Source organism: Gymnogyps californianus, chromosome 6 (assembly GCF_018139145.2).
Source record: "Gymnogyps californianus isolate 813 chromosome 6, ASM1813914v2, whole genome shotgun sequence".
In the NCBI taxonomy this organism is placed as follows: Eukaryota; Metazoa; Chordata; class Aves; order Accipitriformes; family Cathartidae; genus Gymnogyps; species Gymnogyps californianus.
In genome coordinates this window covers 15,967,538-15,992,697 of record NC_059476.1, presented here as the reverse complement: position 1 = coordinate 15,992,697, position 25,160 = coordinate 15,967,538, and the positions used below count along the sequence as shown (strand labels likewise).

The 25,160-nt window shown below is 48.4% G+C and overlaps 1 protein-coding gene across 1 annotated transcript in view; it reads left to right on the top strand.

Moving 5' to 3' along the window:
* The window catches only part of FBXW4 (F-box and WD repeat domain containing 4), a 63,041-nt gene extending 39,753 nt beyond the window's left edge, over positions 1–23,288 (top strand). The window contains 4 exon segments of the mRNA XM_050899355.1: positions 7,923–7,988; positions 21,858–21,998; positions 22,147–22,288; positions 22,544–23,288. Of these exon segments, the coding sequence (XP_050755312.1) occupies positions 7,923–7,988; positions 21,858–21,998; positions 22,147–22,288; positions 22,544–22,660 (466 nt within the window). The 3' untranslated portion in view covers positions 22,661–23,288.
* Positions 23,289–25,160: the final 1,872 nt, after the last annotated feature.

Sequence of the window (25,160 nt, the reverse complement as noted above, 5' to 3'; positions counted from 1 at the left end):
AAATAAGTATTTTACGCCGTTAAACATGGGCTATCAAGCCTTTCCCTTTAATAAAGGAGTAGGGCTGATATCAACCCAGTAGAAATACTTGTGCAGCCACAAAGGCAATTCTATTTGAGGTTCTGAAAAATGACAGCAGCACTGTGAAAAGCACTGTCTGAATATCCCTCTTGTATGGGAACACCCAGGACCCTCAATCAACTTTTATAGAGCTAATCTGAGTATGGTCCTGTCCTGGACATTTGCTTCTCCCTAAAAGCATGTGTCGTGGAGTATTGGGGAAAGGAGGGTGATACTTAGATGCAAACAGCCCTAGGAACATCAGGACCGTTCTGTGGGTGGACTCACTAGTTTCTAATAAAGGATATTTTCCTGTTCAGTGCTGCAGTGTGGAACAGGTCTGTGTGCATGTGTCTGACCTGTCTGGAATCTCTGTCTTGATGTCATTGAGCTCAGTTTTTCTCCAGAAACGGGGATTACATTCTATATCTGGCTACCTGTTTTCACAAACTTAACCTGCTGCAGGGCTGGTGAAGGGACAGTGAACAAGGTTATGGGATGACTTGGGCAGACAATGTGGGGTGAAACTGCAAAGCAATGAAGGCAAGATGGAGGTGTCTAGGTTGGGTACCTGCTAAGCAACTTGCTACAGTAGGGGTGATCTGTCCCCCATGCTGGGAACTGGGCCTTTGGGGATATTAAAGGCTTATTCTGTTCTCCAGCCTGTGGGTCTCTGAAGTCTGGAGGAAGATATGAAGTTAGAGGCCAAGGTGGAGGGTTGGAGAGGTGAAGCTGACATTCCCTGTACCCTGAGGCATGCAGTAAATGACATGGCAGGCAACGATGTGAGCGTTTCTTCTGTCAAGTGTGCTGGAGTTCTGCCTCAAATGTGAGACTTTACCGTTTCAACCCAGTATCTCTACAGTGCCCTTCAGTACAAAATGCAAATGCCTTCTTTCTGGGGACCACTTTGTAGTGGTCCACTTGAGGCAGCATGTGAATGAGTTATTAGTCTGTCTGTCCGTGCCTGTGTCACTGGTGCTCCTTGCCAGAGCATGGCATTTCCTCTTGGAGCAGTAGTGGTTGTAAATGTTGTGGTGTTCATGCAGTTGTCTTTATGCATTTTGTTTTCTCTCTGTGCTGAGTCCCTGGTGGGGTGTGGCAGAGCTCTTCTGTAGCTTCTGTGTGTGCAATTTATGATGCATATCAGGAGCACAGTTCAACCCTGAGCTGACTGATGCCTTGAGGGTCACTGCGGCATGCACACAAGGCTCAAGGAAGCAGCAGCAAACGTGCCAGCACTTTCCAGTCTGTTTGTGGAACAAGCCTGGTCATTTGCCTCCAGCTGCTGTTTCTCTTTGGCAATGTTATTTGCTGCTGAACAAAGATGAGGCTATGCTGCAGTAGGTCTCTGCTTGCTCAGGTGAGCTCAGTCCTGTTATTGAGTCCAAATACAAGACTATTTTACAGGCATGCAGGCAGTTGGGCCCAAATATAAGCTTGGCTCCAGAGCACTCTAGAAGCTCTTCTTTGTGCTGAGTCTGGAGTAGTACAGCGACCTGAGGAGACTGCAAGCAGACTCCTGAAACCAGGCTTTAACAAAGTGCAGTGTGGCTACCCTTGAGCCTAGAACAGCAGCCAGCAACACAGACAGAAAATGTTTAAGTCAATTTGATGGACCTTGTCATCTTTTCCTTGCACTGAAGGTCTGGAGCTGAAGCATTGCATGGCAAGGATGTGGGAGGAGTGTGGTACGCGGGACTGGAAGGATGGGAAGGCTTTTGAGAACTAAGGAATATAGGAAGACTTAGTCTGCAGCCAAAGGCCAGAGGGATATTGCAGAGCTGTAGTAAATTGGATGCAACCTGCACTTGTTATTTCAGGTTTCGGACAGTTATATCGTGTCATTGGCTTCTTCAGCTTTTCCAATCTTATTTTCTTCTAAATAGCCTTCCACTCGCCACATTCCCTGTTCTGGAAAGTTGTAACTTTGGCCCATTAACAGTGGCTGGACTTTTGGTGCAACTGCCTTACCTGCTGATTTTTGTTCAGTTTGTGGTTACTGAGTTGTTAGCATATAACCCAGCTGTCCTGACTTACTTCTGAGATACCGAAGGTGCTTGGTTCAGTTCTCTGGTCATCCTGCAAGAGGCACACAGTAGGGCTAAAGGGATCGGTCTGGGGCAGTGAAGGGGCAATACCAGCCCTGCATGACCACCCAATCCTGGCTTTGTCCAGCATTGCCTGAATCAAAGGCAGGTGGGACTTCTTGCATGTTTGTGGTGCCTGCTTTCTCATGGAGAAGAAAATGCTAAACTGATGCTGTGCTTTTTTTTTTCCTTCCTGCAAATTAAATGCCCCTGGGGAAGGAGCACCTGCTTCCCTGTGCTATCTCGTCTCCCTCCCTTTGTGCGTAACTGGTCTGTTGGAGAAGCCTCATGCTGGAGGTGCCAAAACTCCCTGTGCTGAGTTTCCGACCCCCTCCTCTCCCCTTCACAATGTTGTTACTGTTGCATCTGCTCCCCAGCCTCCTGGGCCCTTCAGCAGGGGCTCCATCAAGTTTGTGTGACCTTAGCACTGTATTCATGCTGGAGGAGTTACCTTCCGTAATGATGTCAACTGATGAGGTTAGCTGGATGGTGGCGGCCGCGATAAGACATGACATGTTCTAATGATTCGCCTTAGCGAGCTGCGTGTGTGTGTTGGGGGGGCACAGAGGGGCTTAGAGAGGGGAGGTGGGGGCCCCACAGGTGCTGACAAAGACTTTGACCTTTGCTGCTATAATATCAGTGTTTCACAGGCAGGGCGGTTCGGTAACCCACTTTCAGCCCATCAAAAATTGATTTAATTGCAATTTTTTCCCCCAATTAGGAGCACTGGAGCTTAACTAATTGGAGTAATAGAGAGTAATAAGGCTCTGATAAAAAGCCTTCCTCTGCCTCCTTTGTATCTTGTGTCATCGCCTGTCAGAGGTCAGAGAGCTTGCATATTCTATTAGGCAGAGTTGCCTTCATTTGTACAAATTAGTTTACCCAACAGTAATTAAAATGCCAGTGTGGGTCGGGGAGAGCTGAATACAATTGATGGGCACGTTGGTGAAGGATTTGACAGCTCCGGTGGCCTCCCTTGCCAAAGCGTGTCACTGCTGAATCAAAGGCTACACAAACCCACAGACCCGTGTGTTTAACCCGCAGCACCGTCGGCACCAACTGCTTTCTGTCTTCTCCATTCTCTGTCTTGGACTTGCTTTCTCTTCTCCTTCTCTTCTCATCGCACTTGAGACTTTTTAAAATAGATGTTTTCCATCTTTGAGCTGTCCTTTCTGTTGATCGCTTTCATAACGCTGCTACCAGCCCCCCCATCCTGTCTCCCTCGGTGCTCCCCCTCCTCTCCCCCCGCCTTCCACATTCCCAGCTGCAGGGCTCTGTCAAGTAATAACTTCTTTGTTTCCCGGTCCAATGAGTCTCTGTATATAATAGTCTCCAAAATGGAACAACGACGTCCAATTCCAGGGGGCGGGGGAGCGTGCGAGGAGGAAGGAACAGGCTCTTGCACGTGTCAAGTAGATTCTGGATTTGAAATCCCCAAAGAGCAGAATAGGACTTGAGAAGCAATCTGTTTACAGTACAGGGGAAGGGCACAAGCCTGGGGCACGGGGGGAGTTTAGAGAGAAGAGGTTCGAAAAGGCCTGTTTCACCCAGGTTCCTTCAATGACTTTGCATTGCAGGATTCCCAGCTTAGGCAGTGCCTGCTCTGAAGGCTGGGTTGACAGTGAGGAAGGTATGTATTGTACAATGGGATTTGTATCTGGAGTTGAGACTGTTTCCAAGCCTCATGACAAACAGCATCTTTCCAAAAGGACTGATGGGCAGCTACCTCTTTCCCTCTGGTTCATCCACATCTGGCGATGTTCTGTGCAGGGTGGGGTAAAGAGGGATGCTACAGGTGGGGTGAAACTGTGTAGTTGGCACCTTGGGAACAGGCATGGGATCATTGCAGCTGGACTGTAGCCAGAGTACTACTGCTGTTGCCAGAAATGCCATGGAATCTTCAACAACCACAAGTCAGTCAGATGGAGAGTTCTTGTGTTTCTTCCAACAGCACTGCCAGGATGTGTGTGCTTTCTCATCCCCTGGCCCAGCTTCTATTGTGGGGGGATGATCTCTTAACAAAATGTCTCTTCTGTAGCATAGAGAAGGTCTGGCTTCAGGAGAAGCAGTTTTCTCTTTTTCCTTCTTTTTTTAATTTTCTTTTCTCTCCTCCTTCTCAGTAAGGAGTTTCAAATGGGAAAGAGAACATCAAAGTATCAGATGAGTTGGAAAATGCCTTGCTTTGGACAACAAAAACATGCTGTGTCTCAATGCTCTGCAAAATCCTCGCCTTCCTGGTACAGCAGAGGTGGAAATGCTACGTTGGCTTGCTTGTTTTTACCTCCTGGGGGATCCCTGTGAAAACAACATGCCCTGTTATAGAAGCTCTGCAATGGTGCTCATTTTCCCATTAGAGGAGCCTTGGTATCCAGCAGCTTTCACAGGGCAGAGGAAAGCTTAGTGGGGAAGGGACTTTCCATCTCCGAGGCCATCTGAAGCTTGGACATAGCAGTTTCTATGTATCATGTAGATGCATCTAGTCAGTGTCTATGTACATCAGTAGTATCATACATGCTTCAGAGAGATGGGTCATCCCTGCAGTAATATATATATAGGGTATCTTGTGCTCTCCTCTTCCCAGTCTAGTCTCTCTGACTCCTGAAAGCATTGTAGGCAAAATAAATGACACTCACTAAGCTAGTAACTCAGCTTGAGTTGTTTCTCTTGGGCAGCTGGCAAGAACAGTTGAGAAGAGGTTGTGCTTCTCTAGGTCAGAGGTTTTTGGTGTGTGCTCTGTGCTTCCTAAGACAAAAAGCCTTGTTGAAGGTAAACTGAAAGAAGCAAGCCTGGTAGAAGGCTTCAGTTCTGCTGAACAATGTTTCAGAAGTTTTGGAGCCAAACTTTACATGCTTAGCTCCAATTTGCGTGTTGTTTTAGACCTACCAAAGCTGACTCGTGTTGCCCTTTTGCTTGGAGTGAAACTGTCACCTCTGCAAGGCTCCCAGTTATGAGAGGCCTGGGGATTGAAGGTGTATGCCTGCAGACAGGACTCAAAGTGAGGGGCCCTGTATCATCATCCCCTGGGAATCCAGACTTCCAGGTCAATTCGCTTCCAGGCTTTGACAATTTCTCATTGGCACCACTTCTTGTGCACGTCTTGTGAATGCTGCTTTCTAATCCTGGCAGTGAAGGTGCCTCACTCTTCTGGGAGAAGTCTTACCCTTGCTTGCTAATGGGCTTCAGCCTGTTAAAGATAAGGCCTGCAAACCTGATCCTGCTGAAGTATGAGACAAAATTCCTGTTGACTGAATGGAGTCAGCTTTACCCAGAAGAGACTTGTTTGTGGCCCTGAGGCCTGTATGCGATGCTGGAGAGAAATCTCTTCTCTTCTTTTCTTTTTTTTTTTTTTTTTTTTTTTTTTTTTCTTTGGAGGGGTCGGGGGTAAGGACTGAGGAGGGAAAGCTGAAGTCCAGAACTGACAGCATGAGCGGGGATTAGACCTTGCTGTTCCTCCCACCTTTTTCTCCTGTTGGTGTGCTTCCATGCTAATTTAGACCTGTGGCAACCATCAAAGCCTTGTGCATACCTTCCGCACAAAGGGGCCTGTCTCCCATGTGAGGGCGTTCTCTGCTGGGACAGAGTCAGTTTGTCCCCCAAAAGGAAAAATCTTAAGCACCCAATTGCCTGCTTGACTGACTCCCTGACTGCTATTATGTTTCTAACCACGGTAATTGGCTTTAGTAGTTATTAATGGATTATGCTTGGGGAGGGAGGGACAGAACCCAACACCTAGCTTTGTAGCTGAGGGACTCCCTGACCAAAGTGCTGCGTTCCAGACATGGGGTTTGACCGGTGAGCTGTCAGAGTGGATGTCTTTTGCTTGTTTTCCTCTGAGATGGGAGACATTGGCAAAACGGAAATGTTCCCTCTTGTCCTGCACTATGGTGGAGAGAAGGCAGGTATTGAGCAGAAACCCTGTTTCCAAATATTAAGTGCTGCACACTTTCTTAATTGGTCCTCGTGGGTGCTGCACAGCAACAGGAATTAGCTTTTCCTTAGACTCTCAGATTTTGATCAGGGACTTCTATGGAGAATAATAATGTGTGCACTGTGCAGCATTTGTGCAGAGAGCCCTGTGCTACAGGTGCATTGGGCCAACTGCATGTGCACTGCCAATGTACCTGGGATTTTGCATGTAAGAGAGCCTAGTTGGAGAGACTTTGAAATAGCTCTGGTGCTGCAGGCCTTGTCTAGCCCTAAAGGGCAGCTAAGGGTCACAGGACTTGTGGACACCTCCAGGTATGTGAGTTTGGGTAGGAGAGATAAAGCCAGCAAAAAAAGAGAGCCTTGGTAGCTGTAGCTCTTCCTTGGTTCCTGTAGCTCTTTGAGATGGCTTAATGTTATCTGCTTGCCTCTTTTGCAGAGTATATTGGCAGTGCTGCTTTGGCCTTATAATTTGGAGAAACCAATTGCTCAGCTAAACCATAGAGCTAGGAGTAGGAGTCCTGAGTTCCTGCCCTGCTTCCACATGGCTCTTCTCTGGCTTTGATTGAGTTGAGTGCATGTTCACCACTTTGCTGCTGGGTGCCTTGTGACACCAGCAGTATTGCTTCTCACAGAAGTCAAGGACACTGCAAGAACCCCTTCCTGGTACAGTAGAAGCTTGGAGACACCTTCTGAATTCCAAAGGAAGAATGTTGTAGAGGATCAAAGAAATGTTTAAAAACTGCTATTTTTACAGACATGACATTGTTTCCTTATTTTGCTTTCCTCTTTCAGCTGCCAGCCCCATGTCATGCTGCAAAAGATGTTTAGGCAAAGCATAGAGCCGGCTTTTATTTAAAGCAGGCTCCATTTCCTGCATTTGTGCTATCCTTATTGCAATGACTTAAACATAGTTTTGGCATTTTATTCTTGGTAGCTGCAATAAATGTGGCTTTGTGAGAGGTCATTTATAGCTTACTTAGAAATCTTTGTATGAGCTGCTTTCTCGTATTTGGACTGAGGATAGGAAGTTGGCACAAAACAAGCAGTGTGGTGTGGAAAGCCACAGCACCCGTGTTCCTGCTGCTTGATTTTAAGGATTTGTTCCTATCTTATCAACTAGTTTGAGGCCCGTGGCGGTCAGGCGACCTCTGGAGCCAGCATGTGCAGCAGGGACATAGCATCGCCAAAGAGGACTTGGGAATGGACCCTGCTGGAGAGCGTGAACTGAGCCAAATATTGCTGCAGGAGAGCTGTGCTGCCTCTAATAGAGAGTGCTTGAGCACTGGGGAGGGCAACCTGATCCAGCTTTGAAATTGGCCCTGCTTTGAGCAGGCTGGACCAGAGACCTCTATTCTGTGATTCGTTAGGCCTGTGATGCTGCAGCCAATTCATGATTGTGCTCAGAAGTTGCCAGCAAACAGAAGTGAGACATGAAGTAGTAAGTAACAGGGAATTTTCCGTGGGGTCTTTCCGCAGCTTACAGCGCTGACTGTATATGAAACATGCCGAGTACTGCGCTAACTGTTTTGAAAATGTCATTGCAATTTACAGCTGCTCCTGTTTTAGGTTTTCCCTTTGCATATGCGAATACATCTTTATGTCCTGCCAATTCTCTGCAGTTCTGACCTGCTGCATCTGGGAAGCTCAGCTACTGAGAGCTCTGGAGCACCTCTCCCTTTGCTGCTGCCTGCCCCTTGTGAAATGTGGTGGAACATGCTGAAATAGTCTTGAACCAGAATTCAAAGTCTGTCTTGTAGCCTGTTTTCTCTGTCTTGCTCATGCACTATTTCTTCAGAATATGAGGATTAGTAAACTTTTTTTTGTTTGCTTGTTTTTTTTAAACAGCTCATTTGTGACGGGGACAGCCTGCTGTGGACACACCTCACCTCTGAGAATCTGGGACCTTGAGAGGTGAGTGAGCTTCCAGGTTACAGGGAGGGACTTGATGAGAAAAGTGAATAACAATGAGAAATGCAATATTGGAGATGCTGTAAAATCATTCCTTTAGTCCATGTAGGCAAGGGATGTTTAAACACAAGATGTGGGATGGAGTGGGGGATGGAACAAACAGGTGTGAAAAGGTGTATGTGGGGGGTGGTTCTGGTTCAGTAGGGAGCAGCTTGACTTTTCTTCCCAGCTTTTCTAGTTGATGGCACAGCCATCCTGGTTTCTTCCTATTACCCATGTGCAGTCAGAATATGCCCATTACACCTTCCTTTTCATCTGTCTCAGTTGATGCTTCAGCCTGAGCCAGAGGGATGAGGAAGGTGATCTGCATCCTCCTATTCACCCACTTGTCTGTGGTGCTCAGAAGCCAGAGGCAAACGCAAGCTCTACAGTCATCTAGTCCTGGCTGGTGTTTCTGGTAGCCCAGGGAGGTGAGGGGTGGTGACAGGTTGTCTACAGAAGTGACTTAGGCATGTTGACTTCTCTCTATCTTAATAAGCATAGAGGAGGTTAATTGCTGTGGCCTCTGATTTGGGGCCATTGAGTAGTTCCTGTTCAGTGAAGGTGCTGACCTTAGCAACTGGGGAAATGTTGGGCTCAAATCCTGACGTGAGACTCAACTGCTGACAAATTTGAAACTCTCAGCCTGGGGGTCTTTGTGTAGTGATGGACGGATAGCAAATATTTGGCAGGATTATTGAACGGCAGCTCAGCTTTCCAGGAGTGGTATGCTCCAGGTAGGAGTGGCACAGCACAGATTATCAAGGGAGTGCTGCCAGGATTGAGGTGAGCTGGTGGGCTCTGGAAGGGGAGAGAGGGGGGCAATGGCAGAAGGGGCCTGAGGGGTGTCAGCAGAGCTGTGTTTGGCGAAGGGAGATAGAGGAGGATTGGTGTGGAGGCAGGGCTGGTCTGAGGCCAATTGCCTTCTAATCTATAGTTCAGATAGTTTAGATTGTCTGAGTCAACTGCATCAAATACAAATATAAACCAATTTGTTTTTCTCTGAAGTAACAAAAATAAAGACTTTGCAAAGGATGCATCCCACAAAGGACAAACTAGAGCAGGAAAGACAGTGCCAGTGCATTCAGCTATGGTGCATGTTTCTTGGTGACCTAGTCCAATGGTGCCTTTGGAGTATCCCAGAAGGATGCAGGTTGTGCTGTGATACCCCTGCCCATCAAGTCTTCCAGCCGTTCTTGAATAGAGGCATCTGACAGGGGTGAGGAGATAGGCAACCCTCTCCCCCCTGCCCCAGCCTCTCTGACAGCCTTTCCCAAGGAAGCCTGAAGAGATAATAAAGCTGTGTAGAAAATAGGATTAAGGTAATGAACAGGCACAACGGAGTTTGATCTTTCAATAACGTCAAAGCCTGAGTGACAGGCAAATAAAAAAGCCAAGGCAACCTAGGCCACTGGGCCTCTGTTGCAATGGCTGGAGTGTCAAACTTATTCTTCCCTCTTCACCTGTCACAGCTGGAATGCACCATGCCACTGGGTCTTTTCCTCTCTGAGGACCTGTGTGTAAGCTGGGAGTCTCATCAGCACGTGCAGGGCGAGAGACTGAGTAGGGAGCACAGCCGGGAAACTAGCACATGAAGCTTGATGTGGTCATTCATAGTGAGGAACTACAGAGCTGTCCTTCCAGGTCTTGACTTCTCCATAAACTGTTCTTCTTCCCAACAGAACTTTGGATTCATTTTCAAAGGCTCCAGTGGTTGCCAGAAGCAAACTCTTAGGGAAATGCTGTTTCTTCCTTTGAGGCTTGTGCATGTTGTCTCCCTGGTCAGACTCCAGAAGCGGGAGCGTGGCATGGAAACTCAAAATCTTAGAGCTACTCAGGACTGAAAAGCTCCTCCTGTGCCTAATGTGTCCTGATAACATCTGGCAGACAGAGCCAGGCCCCCCGAGTTTGCTGCTTACCCCTTCCTTGTGGCAACAAAGGGCCAGAGTCTGACCTGCAGAGGCTGAACATGGCAAGGACATTACCTCTAAGAGCAGAATCCAGGCAACTTCTCTGTCATGTCAAAAAAATGAGGCAGGGCAAAGTGATGCTTAAGATGTGTTCTTTAAAACGACAAGATCCTTAGCACCACTTAGATGTTTAGTGCTGTCCAAGACCAGTTAGTTCAATTAGCTGGGTTTTTTCTGCGTGGGGGTGTAAGTAACATTGCGGCAGTTTCTGTGGCGTGCTCTTCCCTGGGGGTAGGTGGTCTTTTTCCCCAACAGCTGAGAGCTGGAACATGCTACAAAAGGATTTAAAGCTTAAATAACCTTTTGTGTACTGATCTTCTTAGTTCCAGGCCAGATAAGTCCTTGGCTGGTGCTTGTAGCTGTTGGTCATGGTATGTTTTCGTATTTATGACCTTCGCTTTTCCCTGACCCTGCGGCAGCCATTCACATCCCTCCAAGAGGAAGGGGATAATGTTTTCACCTGGAAATATGTTCTGGGCTTTGAAAAGGGCTTGGTTGGGTTTGGTGGTGAGGAAATTTTTAGTGGGGAAAGGAAACGCCTCTTGCTGCATCCCACCCCCACAACTGTCTTTCATTTCTGACTCTGCTGAGATGGTGGCGTTGGATCAAAGCCGCAACAGGCAGCAACAAGCAATTGTCAAGGGGAGTCTGAAGCAGGGGAATGACTGTGTAATGCCAAGACACTGTCTCTGATGGCTGAAATTCCAGCTGCTGCTACACCTGGCCCTTTCTCCTGTAATGAAGGACGATTTTTTTTTTCCCTTATGCTTTTGAAGCTGGCTAGCTGCACCTCTGGAGGACATATCTCATCCCACAGATGCTACATTGTGCCATCTGATTGCTTTTAGATGTGGGGAAGTTGCTGTGCACTTACTGCCACTCAGGATCAAGGTGTGTGTGTGGAGGGGGGCTGTGAATAACTTAAGTGATTAGAGGTCTGCACAGGAAAGGAGAACAATTAGCAGTATGGGCCACTGGATACTAACCTATGTCCTTGCATCAAGTATCAGGCCTTGCTGACTCCTTGGCTTCTTGCAAGTCCCCTTGTCCCTCTGTGCCACTGAGGCATATGATGGCAGCTGCCCCTCTTGCAGGTCAGGTACCTCTGCTCCCTTTTGCCTTTCTCTGCTCAAACCTTCCTGTCTCATCTGCCAGTTAATGGCAAGCAAGAGAAAAGGAAACTTTCTTCAGATCCTGTTCCTCTTTCTCTTCCCACCTCCTATCCCCTTTGGGGGTTTAAACTCCTTGGGAGACGAGGGTGACACACCACTGAGAACAGCTCCAAGGCCAGCATTTGTCGTTTGCCTGCAGAGAACTGTTGCTCCCCAGCCTGTTGTGGTGGTCTGCATGTCTTTAGGTGACAAATGCCCCTGCCTCAAGGATACTTCTCCATGAGGTAGGATGCCCCGGAGGTTGCTTTGCAGCAACTCTTGGAGCTATTCTGCCAAGCCCAATGTTTGAAATGGACCAGTGATCTGTCTGGCATGGTAGTCTTCATGCTGTAAACACTTTGAATGCACAAGTCCTACATTGTCCTTTCCTGTGACACAACATGACAGACACAGGGCACGAGAGCTGTTGTGAAAACTGAGCCAAAGTTAGCTGTGCCCTGTAAGCCACCCCAGATCCTCAACCTTTTAAATATCCAGTCTTTGTCCATCTCCTCCCCCCTTTTGAAAGCATTTTTGGCAGAGTGGTTTTTTTGTTTTTTGTTGTTTTTTTTTTTTTAAGAACCCTCTAATTTCTTGTTCGGTTTTTCTCCCTCTCCTGAGCCCTTTGAAAGTGCCTTTACGCCGTCACTGACACCAAACTGACACTTTGCGTTTCTCCACTTCTTATCCCTTTATGGCAACAGATGTTGAAATTTTGTATCCCTTTTATCTGTCCCTCTTTGCCCTCTTCCTGTAATTAGGTTTCCCTTGTTAGCAGTACAAAGTGGCCCGGTTTGCTGCCTGGCCTTTTGAGCCATTGTGTCTGAGCACATTTTTTTCCTCCTCTTTCGGAAGAGTTCCTTCCCCCTTAAGTAATAGGCAGGGTGTGGGCCAAAGCTGTGGCTTTTTCTTGTTTCTTTGTTCTCCATTTATCTCTGCCACCTTTTTCAAAGGAATGGGGGAAAAAAAAAATAGAGTGCATGGAAAGGGAAGATACAGAGTTGCATTTCTTGACCGTCAGGCCCCCCTGCTCTTCAGGTGTTCAAGGCAGGTGCCTTTGATGTCTGCAAGTTTTGGGGAGGTGGGAGGTAGAGGATTCATGAGAGTGGCTTGGGAGTGGAGGAGAAGGGAGATTCAGGTGTGTGGCTGGTGCCCTCAGCAGAGGGGTGGGGAGGAGTCTTTCAGGGTAGCGAGGCAGCTGCTGAGCAGGTTAGTAATCCGTATTTGCCTCTAGTGCTATTGCATTGTGCTCTTTCTCTCTGAGAGCCAGCATGAGCGTTACCATCATAAGCAGCTGGCTGAAGTTTGCTGACTTGCTGCTGCTTGATCTCTGGTATGTGCTTCCATGGGACCCTCGCTAGGTTACATCTGTCTGTGCAGTGGGGTGGGCAAGAATTAGTTGCTGTCTTTCAAATTTTGGCATATGTTGATCTGCATCCACTTTGGTGGCTCTTTAGAACCATTGAGTGAATGAACGTGAGCAATTGTCAACAAGGAGGGAGAACTTTAAAACTTAGGCTCCCTGTGCTGTTCTTAAACAGCAAGTGTAATTTGACAGTTGCAGTATATAGCACTGAACACCCTGGTTAGCTGATCACTACTGATGCTTTCCTGTTTAAATCCAATCCTTCTTGGCTTTGCGTCCTGTCGTGCTCAGATTTTTTTGTGTGTGGAAGTAGATAAATGAAATGAGAATCTGCAGGTCTGCGTCTTGGTTATAAAGCTTGCTAAAGGTTTTCAACAAAAACTTTTAATGTAGAAGCTTGGCCCAAGATGCACAAACAGACTTCTTAGTGTTCTAAAACAAGTTCTGTAGAAGATCATTCTCTCCACAGCTTTGAACTCCAAGGTTTAAACAAGTTTGAGACCCTCTAATTTAATAATAAAAGGAGTTTGTTGGGTGAAGGGAGCAAATGGATTCAGAACTGGAGTTGCTAGATCGAAAGGAAAGGTAACTGACTCCAAGAAGTGTGGGGAGTCTGTTTCACCCAGGCATTTAAACTGGATTTATCCAGTCACAGAGAAGTGGGTAGATATTTCTGATAACAGGGGAGACAAGCAATAGCAAATATTATCCTGGCACTGATAACAGTTTCACAGGATTTGAAGGGCAGAAGAATCATAATACCATGCTGTAGATGCAGAATCCCCTCTCCTGCCTTGCTTTTCTATAGATTCATCATGCTAAGTATCTTTTTGTTGCCAAGGAAGCTCTCCAGGCTTTGTGGGAAAGAGGCTCCCTACTCCTTTCAGGCTTGGGTTTCTTTCTCAGCATCTCTGTCTTGGCTGAACACAGTTTTAAATCACAATAACCAATCCAAAACTTGTCCAACAGTGAGCTAAACAGCTTTCTGGGGTGTGCTTACATCAGGTAAGTGAATGCAAGTGTGTGCCTTCTACTGCCTCCACTCACTGCAGTGGGATGATCCACAGGTAGTTACCCTTCCTCAGATGGCTGCTCATTCTCTTTTCCTGAGGCTCTCCTGCTTGTTTTTTTGCTGTGCTGTTTCCCCATCCTGTCCACAGACAGCTTTGGTTACTCTTTTTAAAGCATCAGTTCTGGGTATTCCCATTTATATGTCCTTTGGTTAATCAGGTACACAAATGCCATGCCTTCTTCCTGAAATTCAAAGGAAAAAGGGCTGGTGAAGTGACAGACTGGGGTCTGTTGTAGGGGAATTCTTGTCTTCAGGTGAACCTTTTCTTGGCCTGTTCATATCAAATCAGTTTGGCACAACGACTGTGTGGATTTCTAATTTGGTCCTTGGGAACCATTCCCTCTGCAATAAGGTAGGTAGGATGGAGAGTTCAGATGTAGATCTAGGCAAAGGGAAAAGCAGGTCCTTCTTCATGGAGCTGGCAATCCCACTTGTGACTTGAGCAGCAAGACTAGATATAAACAGGTCTCCTGCCTTCAGGCATGAATTAATCACTTGACGAGGCCAGAAGGAAATTCCTACCCCAGTTCTGCAGCTCTGAACTATAGAATTTGATTCCCTTGCTCTGAGATCTTGGGCATTGTTGGAGGCAGGACACGAGGCCTATGGCCAACTACTTGAGCCAGTGCTGGAGAAGGCTTGCTGCTGCAGGGAGCCCCTTGAGTGGCGGTCTCTTGGGTGACTGTTCCTTTTCGCAGACTTTGTTGTGTTCAGAGCTCTGTCTCTTGGCTATAATGGATAGCTTCAGTCTTGTCTGTGCAATGTATTTCCCATGGTATGCATGTGTTCTCAAAACCGTTTGGGACCTTGTGGTTCTTTACTGATTTCTGGGGGGTTTTTTGACATCATCTTTCTGAACCCTCTCACATAAGCTGGGTGTCTTCTGCCTTCCTTTTTGTTAAGAGGGCTCTGGTGCATCTTAACCTAAATGTAAAACTCTTGTAAGAGGAAAAGCATACAGGTGTTTATCCTAAATCCTTTCCTCCCCATGGCAGTCTTCGTCCTGTCTCACTGCAGACAAGCACGAGGCCAGCTCCTGCCCTTTGGATGTGTGCATGTCCAGGGCATGCTGTGGCCTTTGCACTCCTGTTCAGGCGTATTTATGACAACTTTACAAGGCCCTGAACAATCAGAGAGCATGGGTGGGGGCTGGACACTCCAAGCACATCAATCAGTTTCATCCCTCTGAGCCAAAGCAAAAGCAATCTTTATTTTTCCCTGGGTTGAGAGAGAATCGACAGAGGCAAGAGAGAAGAATGGGAAGGAGTGAATGAGGAACCCCCTCTGCCACTGGCTAGCGGTAGCTCATTTAAACAGATGGCTTTGTTTTGATTTGGACTCTCCATTTTTTTTGTCTCCCCACTAAAGGAGACCTGCAGAGCTCTGTCCAGAAAGGGAGCAATACAGCCGCCTGTTCCCACACAAGTGGGGCGAAAGGCGAGAGGCTTTGAGAATTCCCTGCTTCTTTTCCTCGCCTCCCTCTTTTTCTCTTCCCCCAAGAAATCACAGTTTGAGAGAATTCCCCCCTACTCCTCCCGTTGGAAAGAAAGACAGAGAAGACATTCTTGACATTCTTTGCAGAGAAAAGGGGTTAAATGTCTGAATTTGGGGGTCACCATGTTATACAAATTGCAATCTAATCGTTTTTACAAGAACACACGTGTGCTAAGAAAAGGAGCCATGGACAAGAAAGAAAAGGGGACAGACAACCTTTTTTGTCCTATCTTCTCCCCCCCCCCCCCCCCCCCCCCAGTTTTTGGACTATTGTCATGTCCTGTCTCTCTCCCCTCCTCACCCCCGAGAGGGAGAACATTGGGTTTATAGTTAAATTGGTTCGTAAAGCAGAAGGGCTTGGTGCCATTTCTGTTTGTTTTCCCAAATAAAAGCCCCAGCAGGGTCTCTTTTGCACCGTTGTGGCTTTATTTGAAGAAACTGGCTTTTTCCCATAGCCCAGCATGTCAGTTTATCCTCTGAACTTAACCTTACGGGAACCTGAACAACAAAAACTCACAGGGTCCCAGAGCTGGAAAGGTAAAGAAATTGTATCTTTTTATTGGACCATTTAAAGCGTGTGTGGGCCAATTCAGAGAAAGCAGAAGAAAAGAAGGCAAAACTCCCTCTTCTGTCTCTCCCCCCCCGACACAATCTCAAACCATCGTTGGTGTCATTCCCCCCTACTGCCTCGAGTCCCTTCAGCTGCGCTGAGGAAGCCGAGACAGGCATTTCTCCTGAAAATCACTTATAACCGCATCTCTGAGCCATTTCACATGGAGGTGCTCCCTCAAAATTCCCCAAACCTATCCCACATCTTCCTGCAGGAATTAGTAGCCTTGGCTAAATGCAAGGGGTAGGATAACTCTATGAAGAATAACTTTGCCAAGGACCTGTGCTTCTCCCTACGTACATTATAGACTATGTTTGACCAAGCCTTTCCCTTCTTAGCATAAGCTGCTGTGTCCCCTGGGTGCCTCAGCCACTGTTGCAAAGGACCTGGAAGAGATGATAGCTCAGCTCTTCCCTTTGGTTTGGGTGCACTTTCCAAATTGGATGACAGAAGTTGTGCACATGCTGCACTCTGGATAATTGTTTTTAAATGGATTTTGTTTCCTTTCTCTGTTTGATACTCAGCTCAAGTATCCCAGTGTTTTGAACTGAACGGTGCTCTTTCTACTTTCTTTTTAAAAAGTATATGCTTCCCACCTGGCTTTTTGCAAGTAGTTATTGGGGCTAAAATATTGGTTTAGAGCTCTGCTCGGTTTCTGAATAGTCACCTGCTTATGTGCAATGGCTTCTCCTCTTTGATGGATGATCACAGTTCACAGATGAGGTTTCCAGAGCAAATGAGTATGTCCTCAATTTTGCACATCTCTGTTTCCAGCAGATGTTCTGAATTCAGCAGTTTTCTAAAATTTGCATATTTGTATAATATCAATTCTAGTGAATCAGGGTCACCAGAAATTGAGGGTGGGGACAAAAGTGTTTATTGTTTCATCCCAGCTTTTGGAGCGTAGTTCATGTGTATTGGAGACAGCTGGCCAAGACCTGCAGCAAATGGGCAGGGTACAGGGAGGGAGGTGCAGACTTCTTTTGGACTCCAGCTATCAGCAAGGTCTTGGGGAAATCCTGAGCTTTTATGGTCACACAAATAATTGCTGTGGCTTGGGAGGCTGTATATGGCTTTAATTTGGTAACAGCAGCATCCCATGGATTATCTGGAAACTAACCATCTGGGCTCTGCCATGACTGATTTTATTTTGTCTTCATATTGCTGTGGTGAGGAGCAGTAGAGTCTTAAGCTGTTTTTAAAAAGAAAAAACAACTTAAACAAGCTTGTTTCTGCCATTTCTTGGTAGTTCACTTTGCTTCCAGGCTAGAAGGCTCCTGTCTTCTGGATATGTCATGATAGCAATGCTCATGGCTAGATTCCCAGCATGGAAAGAAGAGAGTGAAATGTGGAAATCCCAAACAAATAGCTTATTTTAAAAGTAATTTTAAAAAGTCTTGTTTTGTGAAGAACATGGGAATTGATGAAGATGAATCAAAGGTTTCTCTATAGTGCCTGAACAAAATGCCTTTCATTTTTGGACTCATCAGTTTGATACATTTCCCAGGCACAGGCACTTTGTTTAAACATCTTGTTCTGTCAGCAAGGAGTCCAGAGCCTGGTGCTAACACAGCTTTCCTGTGCTAGGAACGAAATGGGCTGCTGGATTTGCTCTGGCTCTGTTCCTTGTGGGCTGGTACCAGATTACTGCCAATATGATTTCAGTCTGTCTAGATGCCTAAGAGAAAGTAGGAGAAACTAGGAGTATCTGTGAGTTTCCTGCTCAGCACTGGAGGCCTACCTGTGTGTCCGTAGGCGCTGTGTTGGCCCAGGTGGTTTGTGGTTAAGGTGCTGAAGCTGAGAGCTTTGGCTCTAGACTGGTCTTTCCTGGAAACTTGGACTGTCACATTTGTGATTCTGCTCCACAGAGCTCCACTGGTGCAGAATTGTTTCTGTTGGTGCCACCCAGCATGGGGACTGAATCCTGGCACTATCTGGCCCAGTCTGTTAAGTACAGAAAACATAGCAAAACTCCCACTATCTGTACAGCTGACTACCTGGGTTGCCTGAAGAAGGCCTGGGAGTGAAAGAGGCTCTACTTGCTACTGCTGGAGGGCCAGGGCATGGTGGGGAGGTGGTGTGGACCTTCCATGCTTGGTCTTGCTTGGGCTTCACAGTCACTTGCTGACTAACCTTCATAGCGCATAACAAGGACAGGACACCCTGGCCTCTGAAGCGCTGAGGATCAGATACCTGGTTTTTGGAAGGTGTTTGAGTGCAGAGGGTGAAAAAGGGCCCACAAAGCAAAGGCGAGGGCTGTTCCCTGCTGCATTTGGCTGGTGCTGGTAATCTCTGCAAGCTGATGAGAAACAAGGTTCAAGATAGCTATCACATCTCTTTCTGTCCCTCATTGAGTAGATATCTTCTGTCCATGTAAGTTGTTAGAAAACCGTTGGTGATGTGCTGGTGTATCTGCTGCTTTTCTGTTGCCCCTTGATGGGTTATCTTGATCCTTTATGGGTTATTAAGGATTAGCTGTGGGTTTTGCTCCCTAGGAAGTGGAGGCTGTTGGGGACTGGGGTTTGAGGGCAGGGAGTATTTGGGATAATGAAGACTGGACAATTTGTGGGCACTAACTTGTGATCCCAAGGCTGGGAGAGTTGTGGTGGCAGAGAGTTCCCTTCCCAGCATGGGCTCAGCATGGCTGCCTATGCTGCAGGGATGTGGAGCTAGCATGGCATGGTGGTAGCTGGTCCAGAGACACCTTAATCTGCTGAAAAATGAGGGAAGTATTAATCGTGTTCTGCATCTTTATCAATTTGAGTGTGCTCATGCCAGAACACTTAGGTGTTTTGGTTTGTGTGCCCAGTGTACAGCACAGTATGATTTTTCCCCTGGTGTCAGATTATAAGTGCTTCACTGTAGCAACTAATGCGTTGTTTCTCTAAACTGCTGAAGGACTGCTGCTGTATGCAGGGGCTGGACCTCCCAGCTGAAAGCTGCTTTGGCTGACCTGTTCTTGGGGCAGGAGAATTGAACTGATTAACAAACCAGCAAAGCAAGGTTTGCTTTGCTGCAGTAACTTGCAAGTATCTGTGCTCCTTTCCTGCCTACAGAGAAAAGCTAATCCTTTTTTTTTCTCCTTTTTTTTTTTTTTTCCTTTTCTTTCTTTTTTGTTGCCTAGGCTGGAAAGGAAAGTGGAGGGAGGAACACGGGTGTGACTCTGCTGGGATGCTTGGGTATCGCTGCAGTGAGGTGTGAAGGCATGGAGAAACACTGGGAGCAAGGCACCTGGGTGGTGGTCAGTGCTGCACAGGAAACTGACAGCAGGAATCCAGACTCTCTGGTTTCTCCTGTCCCTGTCCCTTTGATGCTCAACTTGGAGACATTACCAGGCTGCCATTAAAAATTGCTGCCATCTTGCAGCGCTGCAGACTGAGGTCCAGTCTGGGAGATGGAAGACAAGCTTTAGTGTGGCCAGGCTCGCTCTGGGTGTGATGGGTGCTTGTTTAGAGGTGGGAGGTTGTGAGGAGATCTGCTGTGACCCGTTTCAAGCACCTGAGAGGAGGAAGAGGGCTGGTCCCAGTAAGTAATAGATTCCTGGATGCGCTTCTGCATCCTGCTATCTTTCCTCAGCACAGTGCTCCTCTCTCCCTGAGCTCACTTAGTCCTTTACATATTAAAGGTGTATCAGCAGGGAAAATGGTGGAGGGGAAATAACAAATAGGCTTCAGCTAGCTAGCAGGAGATATTCACCAGATGTGCTGCTGGGCTGCGTGGCCCATGTGCAGCTGCGCATCCTGGTTTCCTCTCCCGAAGTGCCACGTGCTCAAAGCACCAGTCCAGGGGCTACCCTGTGAAACCAAAAAAAAAAGCAGTAGCATGTGGAAGTGGGGAGAGAGGGGTCCAAGCTGCTGGTGCTGCCTAGGGCTCACTGAGATCGCTCATCTCCTGTGAGTAACTCCCTGCTCCTGCCCAAGCAACTGGCAGAGGACTCTGCAGGTTGGGCAGTCTGGCCCCTTATGCATGTCACAGGTAGTCCAAGGGTTCTTGTTTGGGAGAGCAGCTGACTCCTCCTCATACCTCTGTTGTACGTCTTACAATTCTGGGCCACACATATAACTTGTAGGATGAAGAAGGTTTTGTGGAAGCCTTGAGAAGGGTTGTGTGCATGTCCATCTGTCCTGCTGGCTTTGCAGAATGGCAGGTGGAGGGGATCTGTGTGCTTGGAGGGGCAGGGGAATGCCAGAGCTCAGAGATGCCCATCCATGTCTCACTCCATGGCGGAGCTGAGGACCCATCTGCCCCAACTAAACCCCACAGCTCTTGCTCCCAGTGCTCAGACTGCAAACGTTTCAACCCCTCGACCTGCACACAGGTGCAGAGTTGCTGCTGGGTTGGTTTGCAAGTAACCTTCCAAGGGTTAATGTATTGTGAGAAGGTTGCAAAGGGCTGAAGCCTGGAATCCCCTCGATCCCTTGCCTGGAGAAACACAAAGTCCAATAAGCCAGCACCCCTGGATTCGTGTTGGGGGGGATTAATTCATGCACTTGATGTTAAAGCTTGTCCAAGAGGTTTGCACGGGGGGGCCATCGCTAGGGCTGATTGGCCTCTCTAAATGGTTGCTAGGGCCCTGGCATCAAGGGCCAATGTAGCTGCCCACAGCCACGGTCACGGAGGGAATTACACAGCCACAAAGAAATTGTTATTCTACATAATCTGCTCTTTGGAGAGTGACTGTGGGGAAACAGGCTGGCCCCAGCATGCCGCCAGCTCTGTGATCATAGAAGCGTGCTGGCTGCAAAGATCGGCCAGGGCTCGCCTTCTGATCTGGGGACACCAGGGCTCGAGGCGCTAATCTGCTTTATCAGCGATTTCTCTCTCCTGACACAAAGGTGTTTACTTGTTTTAACATCTCCCGGGACTCTATTTCTCCTTTTGTGTGGTCTTTATCCCCTGACGAGGGCTTTAGCCCAGATTACAGACAGAATTAAGGCATTTGGCGATGTGCCTCAGAACTGTGTGATGCTGGATCAAGGAGCAGAAAGTAACAAAATAATGGGGGGAGATGCTGGGAGTGACCCCACTGCGGGATCCATGCTGTCGGCTTTCAGGACCGCTTCATTGTCCTGAGAACCAAGAGCCTGTTGGAGAGGGGTGGCTGTGCAGCAGGGTTTGAAAAGCAGGTGTTTCAAGGTTTATTGTGTCCAACATTTTTGATTTAGAGGGTGTGAGGAGGAAGAAAAGGAGGGTTTGCAATAGGTGGCCATTTCAAGCAGCTGGGCAGATGGTCCCCTCCATTCCTAAGAGTCTGCCATGGCTGGGTGTTGCTGGCTGGTGGGGCAGGTGGAGTGATACTGGGAACGGGCTGTGCCATGTGCCTGATGCCATTTCATATGGCCCAGGGAAGGGGCTCAAGCTCCTTCTTGCAGTCTGGCAGGGTGGGCCCTCACCAGGCACCATCCACCTGATGAGCTGTTGGTTCTGGACACGAACAAGCAGCAGAGTGATACGGCCACAAAGCATCTGGCTTAGCGCTTCATGGAGATCTTGCTTTTGCTCTTTCACAGCAAGCAAGGAATTAAAAAGGAGGAGGGGGTCAAAAAAAAAAAAAAAAAGCTAGCCTTTGGAAATTCATCTCCAGAGCAGCCCTGGGGTGGTTGCTCTTGACCTGTCATGTTCAGCCCCAGATATGGTGTTTGCAGTATGCAGTGTAACTGGAGGGCATTGAGGAGAGCAGCCATGGCAGACTGGGTCAGGAGAGTCTGATTTGCCGGTGGATCTGAGCTGTGTGTCAAAGATACGGGGAAATACCCCAGCGGGCAGTATTTTGAAGGATGGAGTCTGGGATGGGATGGGATTGACCAGGTAAGTGGCTGTTGCAGATTATCTGGAGTTTTACTAAGTTGAGAACTGTCTCCCATGGAAATGGAGCCCCATTATTCAGAGTACTGGTCACTTCTCCCGAGGAAAATGATGGTGGTCAGCTGTGCCTGTTCCTTGGCTCTTCCTCTTACAGCTGTGACTCCTGCTGGTCACCCTCCATGACAGTGGCCCAACCAGTAGCAGAAGCTGGGGGAGGGAGAGGAAAACTGTGCAGGCTTTTGCATTCTGTTATATCACAGAAATGAGATCTAGGAGACTTCTGTGACACCATCTCTGCTCTGGCCAGCTGAATTAGAAGGGCGCTTTGCTCTGAATGACTCTTCCCCTATTGTGTTTCATTGCAGCGGTCAGCTGTTGACCTGTTTAGGGACCGACTTCCATCGTGGAGCTGGAGTCCTTGATGTCTTCTACGAAACGCCCTCCCTTCTCCTCTCTTGTGGGTATGACACCTACATCCGCTACTGGGACATACGGAGCAGCACCAGGTGAGCCTACCCTGCTGGCATCTGGGGCCTGCGTGAGGCTCCTTGTGCAGTGTCTGCCAGAACTAGCTCCTTCAGGCAAACTGGGCTTCAGTTCCAGCGGTGGAGGAGTGGAGGCTCAGCCCCGCTCCGGTTTGCATTGCCTTTGCAGGAAGTGCGTCCAGGAGTGGGAAGAGCCCCATGACAGCGCCCTGTACTGTATAAGGAGTGATAAGAACCATATGATCGCCAGCGGCTCTTCTTACTATGGCGTGGTGCGCCTCTGGGATAAGCGGCAGACTCGGTGCCTGCAGGTGAGGGCCAGCCAGAGGCCGGGCAGCAGCAGAGCTTCCGAGTTCTTCTCTAGCAGCCCAGTGCCCATGTCTCTTTGGAAGGAGAGAGAGGGGCTTGCTGGGCTGTCTTTGGGGCAAGCCCACCATGGGGGACATAACTATACGCAGTGAAAAGCCTGCTTTGCTCAGGCATCTCGGCCTTTGGGTCTGTAACACCGGTTGGGGTCTTTGGGCTGAGCTCTTCTTTGAAAGGTTGATTATCCTATTTTCTTGCAGAGCTTTCACCTGTCTTCACCCACCAGCAGCCCAGTGTACTGCCTCCGTTTCAGTACCACCCATCTGTACGCTGCCTTGGCATCAGCCCTGCACGTCCTAGACTTCACAGCCCCATGAAGGGCACCACAGCTGCTTCTGGTCACCCCAAGTCAGCAGAGTTGACACTTGGCTCAGGGAATCGCAGGGCAGGAGAGGTGAGAATGGCCCCCAAGGCTTCTGAAGGGATTTTTTTGCCTGCCAGAAAGCTACAACAAAGAGTGCACAAAGGGCCAGACTTTCTCAACCTCACCTGCCTGTTAGTGGAAATAAAGGCCGATTGTTGTTTACCCTTTTTATTTTGTGCAAGTCAGGGTTTGTTTTATTAACTGTGTTCTTTTTTTTTTTTTTCTTTTTTTCTGTGGATACAGCATTTGAGGGGCAAGTTGAGCCGGGATGCCCTATCAGCTGTGTGTGCTGGTCAGGCTGAGATCAGCCAAGCTCTGAGCCATGTGAAGCAAGTCTAGGCTGTGTGTGGGGTGGACTGATTTGGTGGAAGGGAAAGGTGCCTGGAGCGGGGCCCACCTTTCACCGGCGCTTGCTCTCCTGACAGCTGCTTGTGTTGTCCTTCGCAGCCAAGAGCAAGAACTGAGCTAAAAGGCAGAGCCGGCCCTGCTTTCAGTGTATGCCTCCCCAAGCTGGCCGTCAGGTCGGGCTGTGCACTTGGCAGGGCTGAAACAGTCGTGTTTTGCTAAATAAAACTCTGAAGGGAAACAAAAGAGACTATGTTTTTGTTTCATGTTCCAAAGGGGCTGCGATGTTACCCACTGATCGCAGAGGCCTGGCTGGGCGGAGGAGGTTGGGCCTGTTTTCCAGATGCTGTCTATGTGTCTAACAGATCTCTCTCCCTGGCTAGACCCTGTGACACTGCTGTGTTGCAGGCAGTTCCTGGGATCTTGGATCTAGCATCACTTTTTCAAACAAGAATTCAAAAAGTAGGATCTGCAACTCGCTTGCTGCCTGCATAATGAAGCAGCAGACTGGACTAGTGCAAACACCAAGGCCTTGACGTGATTTACTGGGATCCTGCAGGCACATCTAAGTGGACTCTGCTCCTTTTTGTGTCAGCCTTCTGAACCCGAGCTGGGTCTCGGAACAACCGTAGCTTTCAGCATGCTCTGTGCTGTCTGGATGAATGTGGATGTCTGTGGCTGAATGCAGCGGTGTCTGGGATCTGGTCCTCCTTGGGGAAGGAGGTGCGCGAACTCTACTTGGCTGTGAGTTCGGGTGTCCTGCATAGGTAAAGGAGAGGTTTTGTATCACAACCTGGGAGCACTTCTAGGGCAAAGCACCCGGCATGGTCCTTTGTTAGAACTTCATAGGTAATTTCCACTGTCAAGAGGCTGCTCTTCCCTTGCGATGCACAAAAATTGGAAGAGGATGTTTGCTGGAGCCACTGCCTGAGCAGGGAGGGGGTGGAACCAACCAGCTCCTCACCTTCTTGAAGGGAGCCCTCCATTCCCAGTGGATGTGAGACAGCAGCTCAGGGTGCAAAGTAATTTAAAAGCATGGCTTTGCTGCAGGACCACATTCTCACAAGGATCTTTCCAGCACAGCTCCCTGTCACAGTTCCTGATCTGTGCCTGTTCCTCTGCTGCCACTCGTGCCTGCTTGCTGCCAGCTCCCTTGTAGCTACCGTGGTACTACATATTCCCCTTGTGTGGCAGAGTTGATGTCCGAGTGCCCCAAGCAATGATCTACTGCTGTAAAAAGATGCCATGGCTGGAACAATCTTCCATCAGCTCAAAGCTGTAGATCCCAAAGACTGCTAGCCCAAGATAATGATTCTGGGGGGACCTCTGGGTTGTTGGTAACACTGAGCTGTTGCTGAAAAGATAGCGCTTTGCATCGGGGGTTGCTAAATAGTGCTGCTGTATTGCTTGGAGCACTTTGGGCTCTGCATGTGAGGAGAGCTTTAGGTAAGTGATTAGGTATGAGAGAGACGACCAGAGAGAGAGGGCTGGCAGAGCTTGGGAGTGGGGGAGGTCTGTTTTTTCTCAGGTCCTGGTGTGTTACAGGTCCTTTAATGAAATTGGGAGGGAGGGATGGAGGTATTAAATGTCTTTGGCAGTGTCCCCAGGGAGAGGCTGTGAAGGAACCAGAGTAACTGTGGGGTGGGAGGAGAGGTTCTTTATTGCACTGGGACTTGGGCAAGGCCCAGGGTAGGAACGGGCATGTCAGCTAAGCAGGTGAACAAGTATCCCTGGTGGAGGAGACTCCTCCCATGACATGCCTGCCTGCAATGCTGCTGCTGCCAGTCCTGCCATTGCCTTTCTGCAGCCCATGTTGGTGGGTCCTGCGCTCTTGTAGCTGCTTTTAGGTTCTTCCTGGCTGAAGCCTGGAGCAGAGCTGCAGCCCCATGGTGGTGCCAGCACTGGTGGGTAGAAGGATGTACCCTCACATCTCAGGTGACGTTGGGGAACGGGGAAGCTGCAAGTGGGGCTGGCGCGCTGGCTCTGATGAGCTCTGCCAGTCGATGGTGCCTCCACTGTCTTGGGAGGACTACGCAGGTGGGTCCTGGAGCCACCCAGCAGTGAGGCTCTAACTGGGGATGCCGCTCAGGCTCTAAGGAGTTCTCATG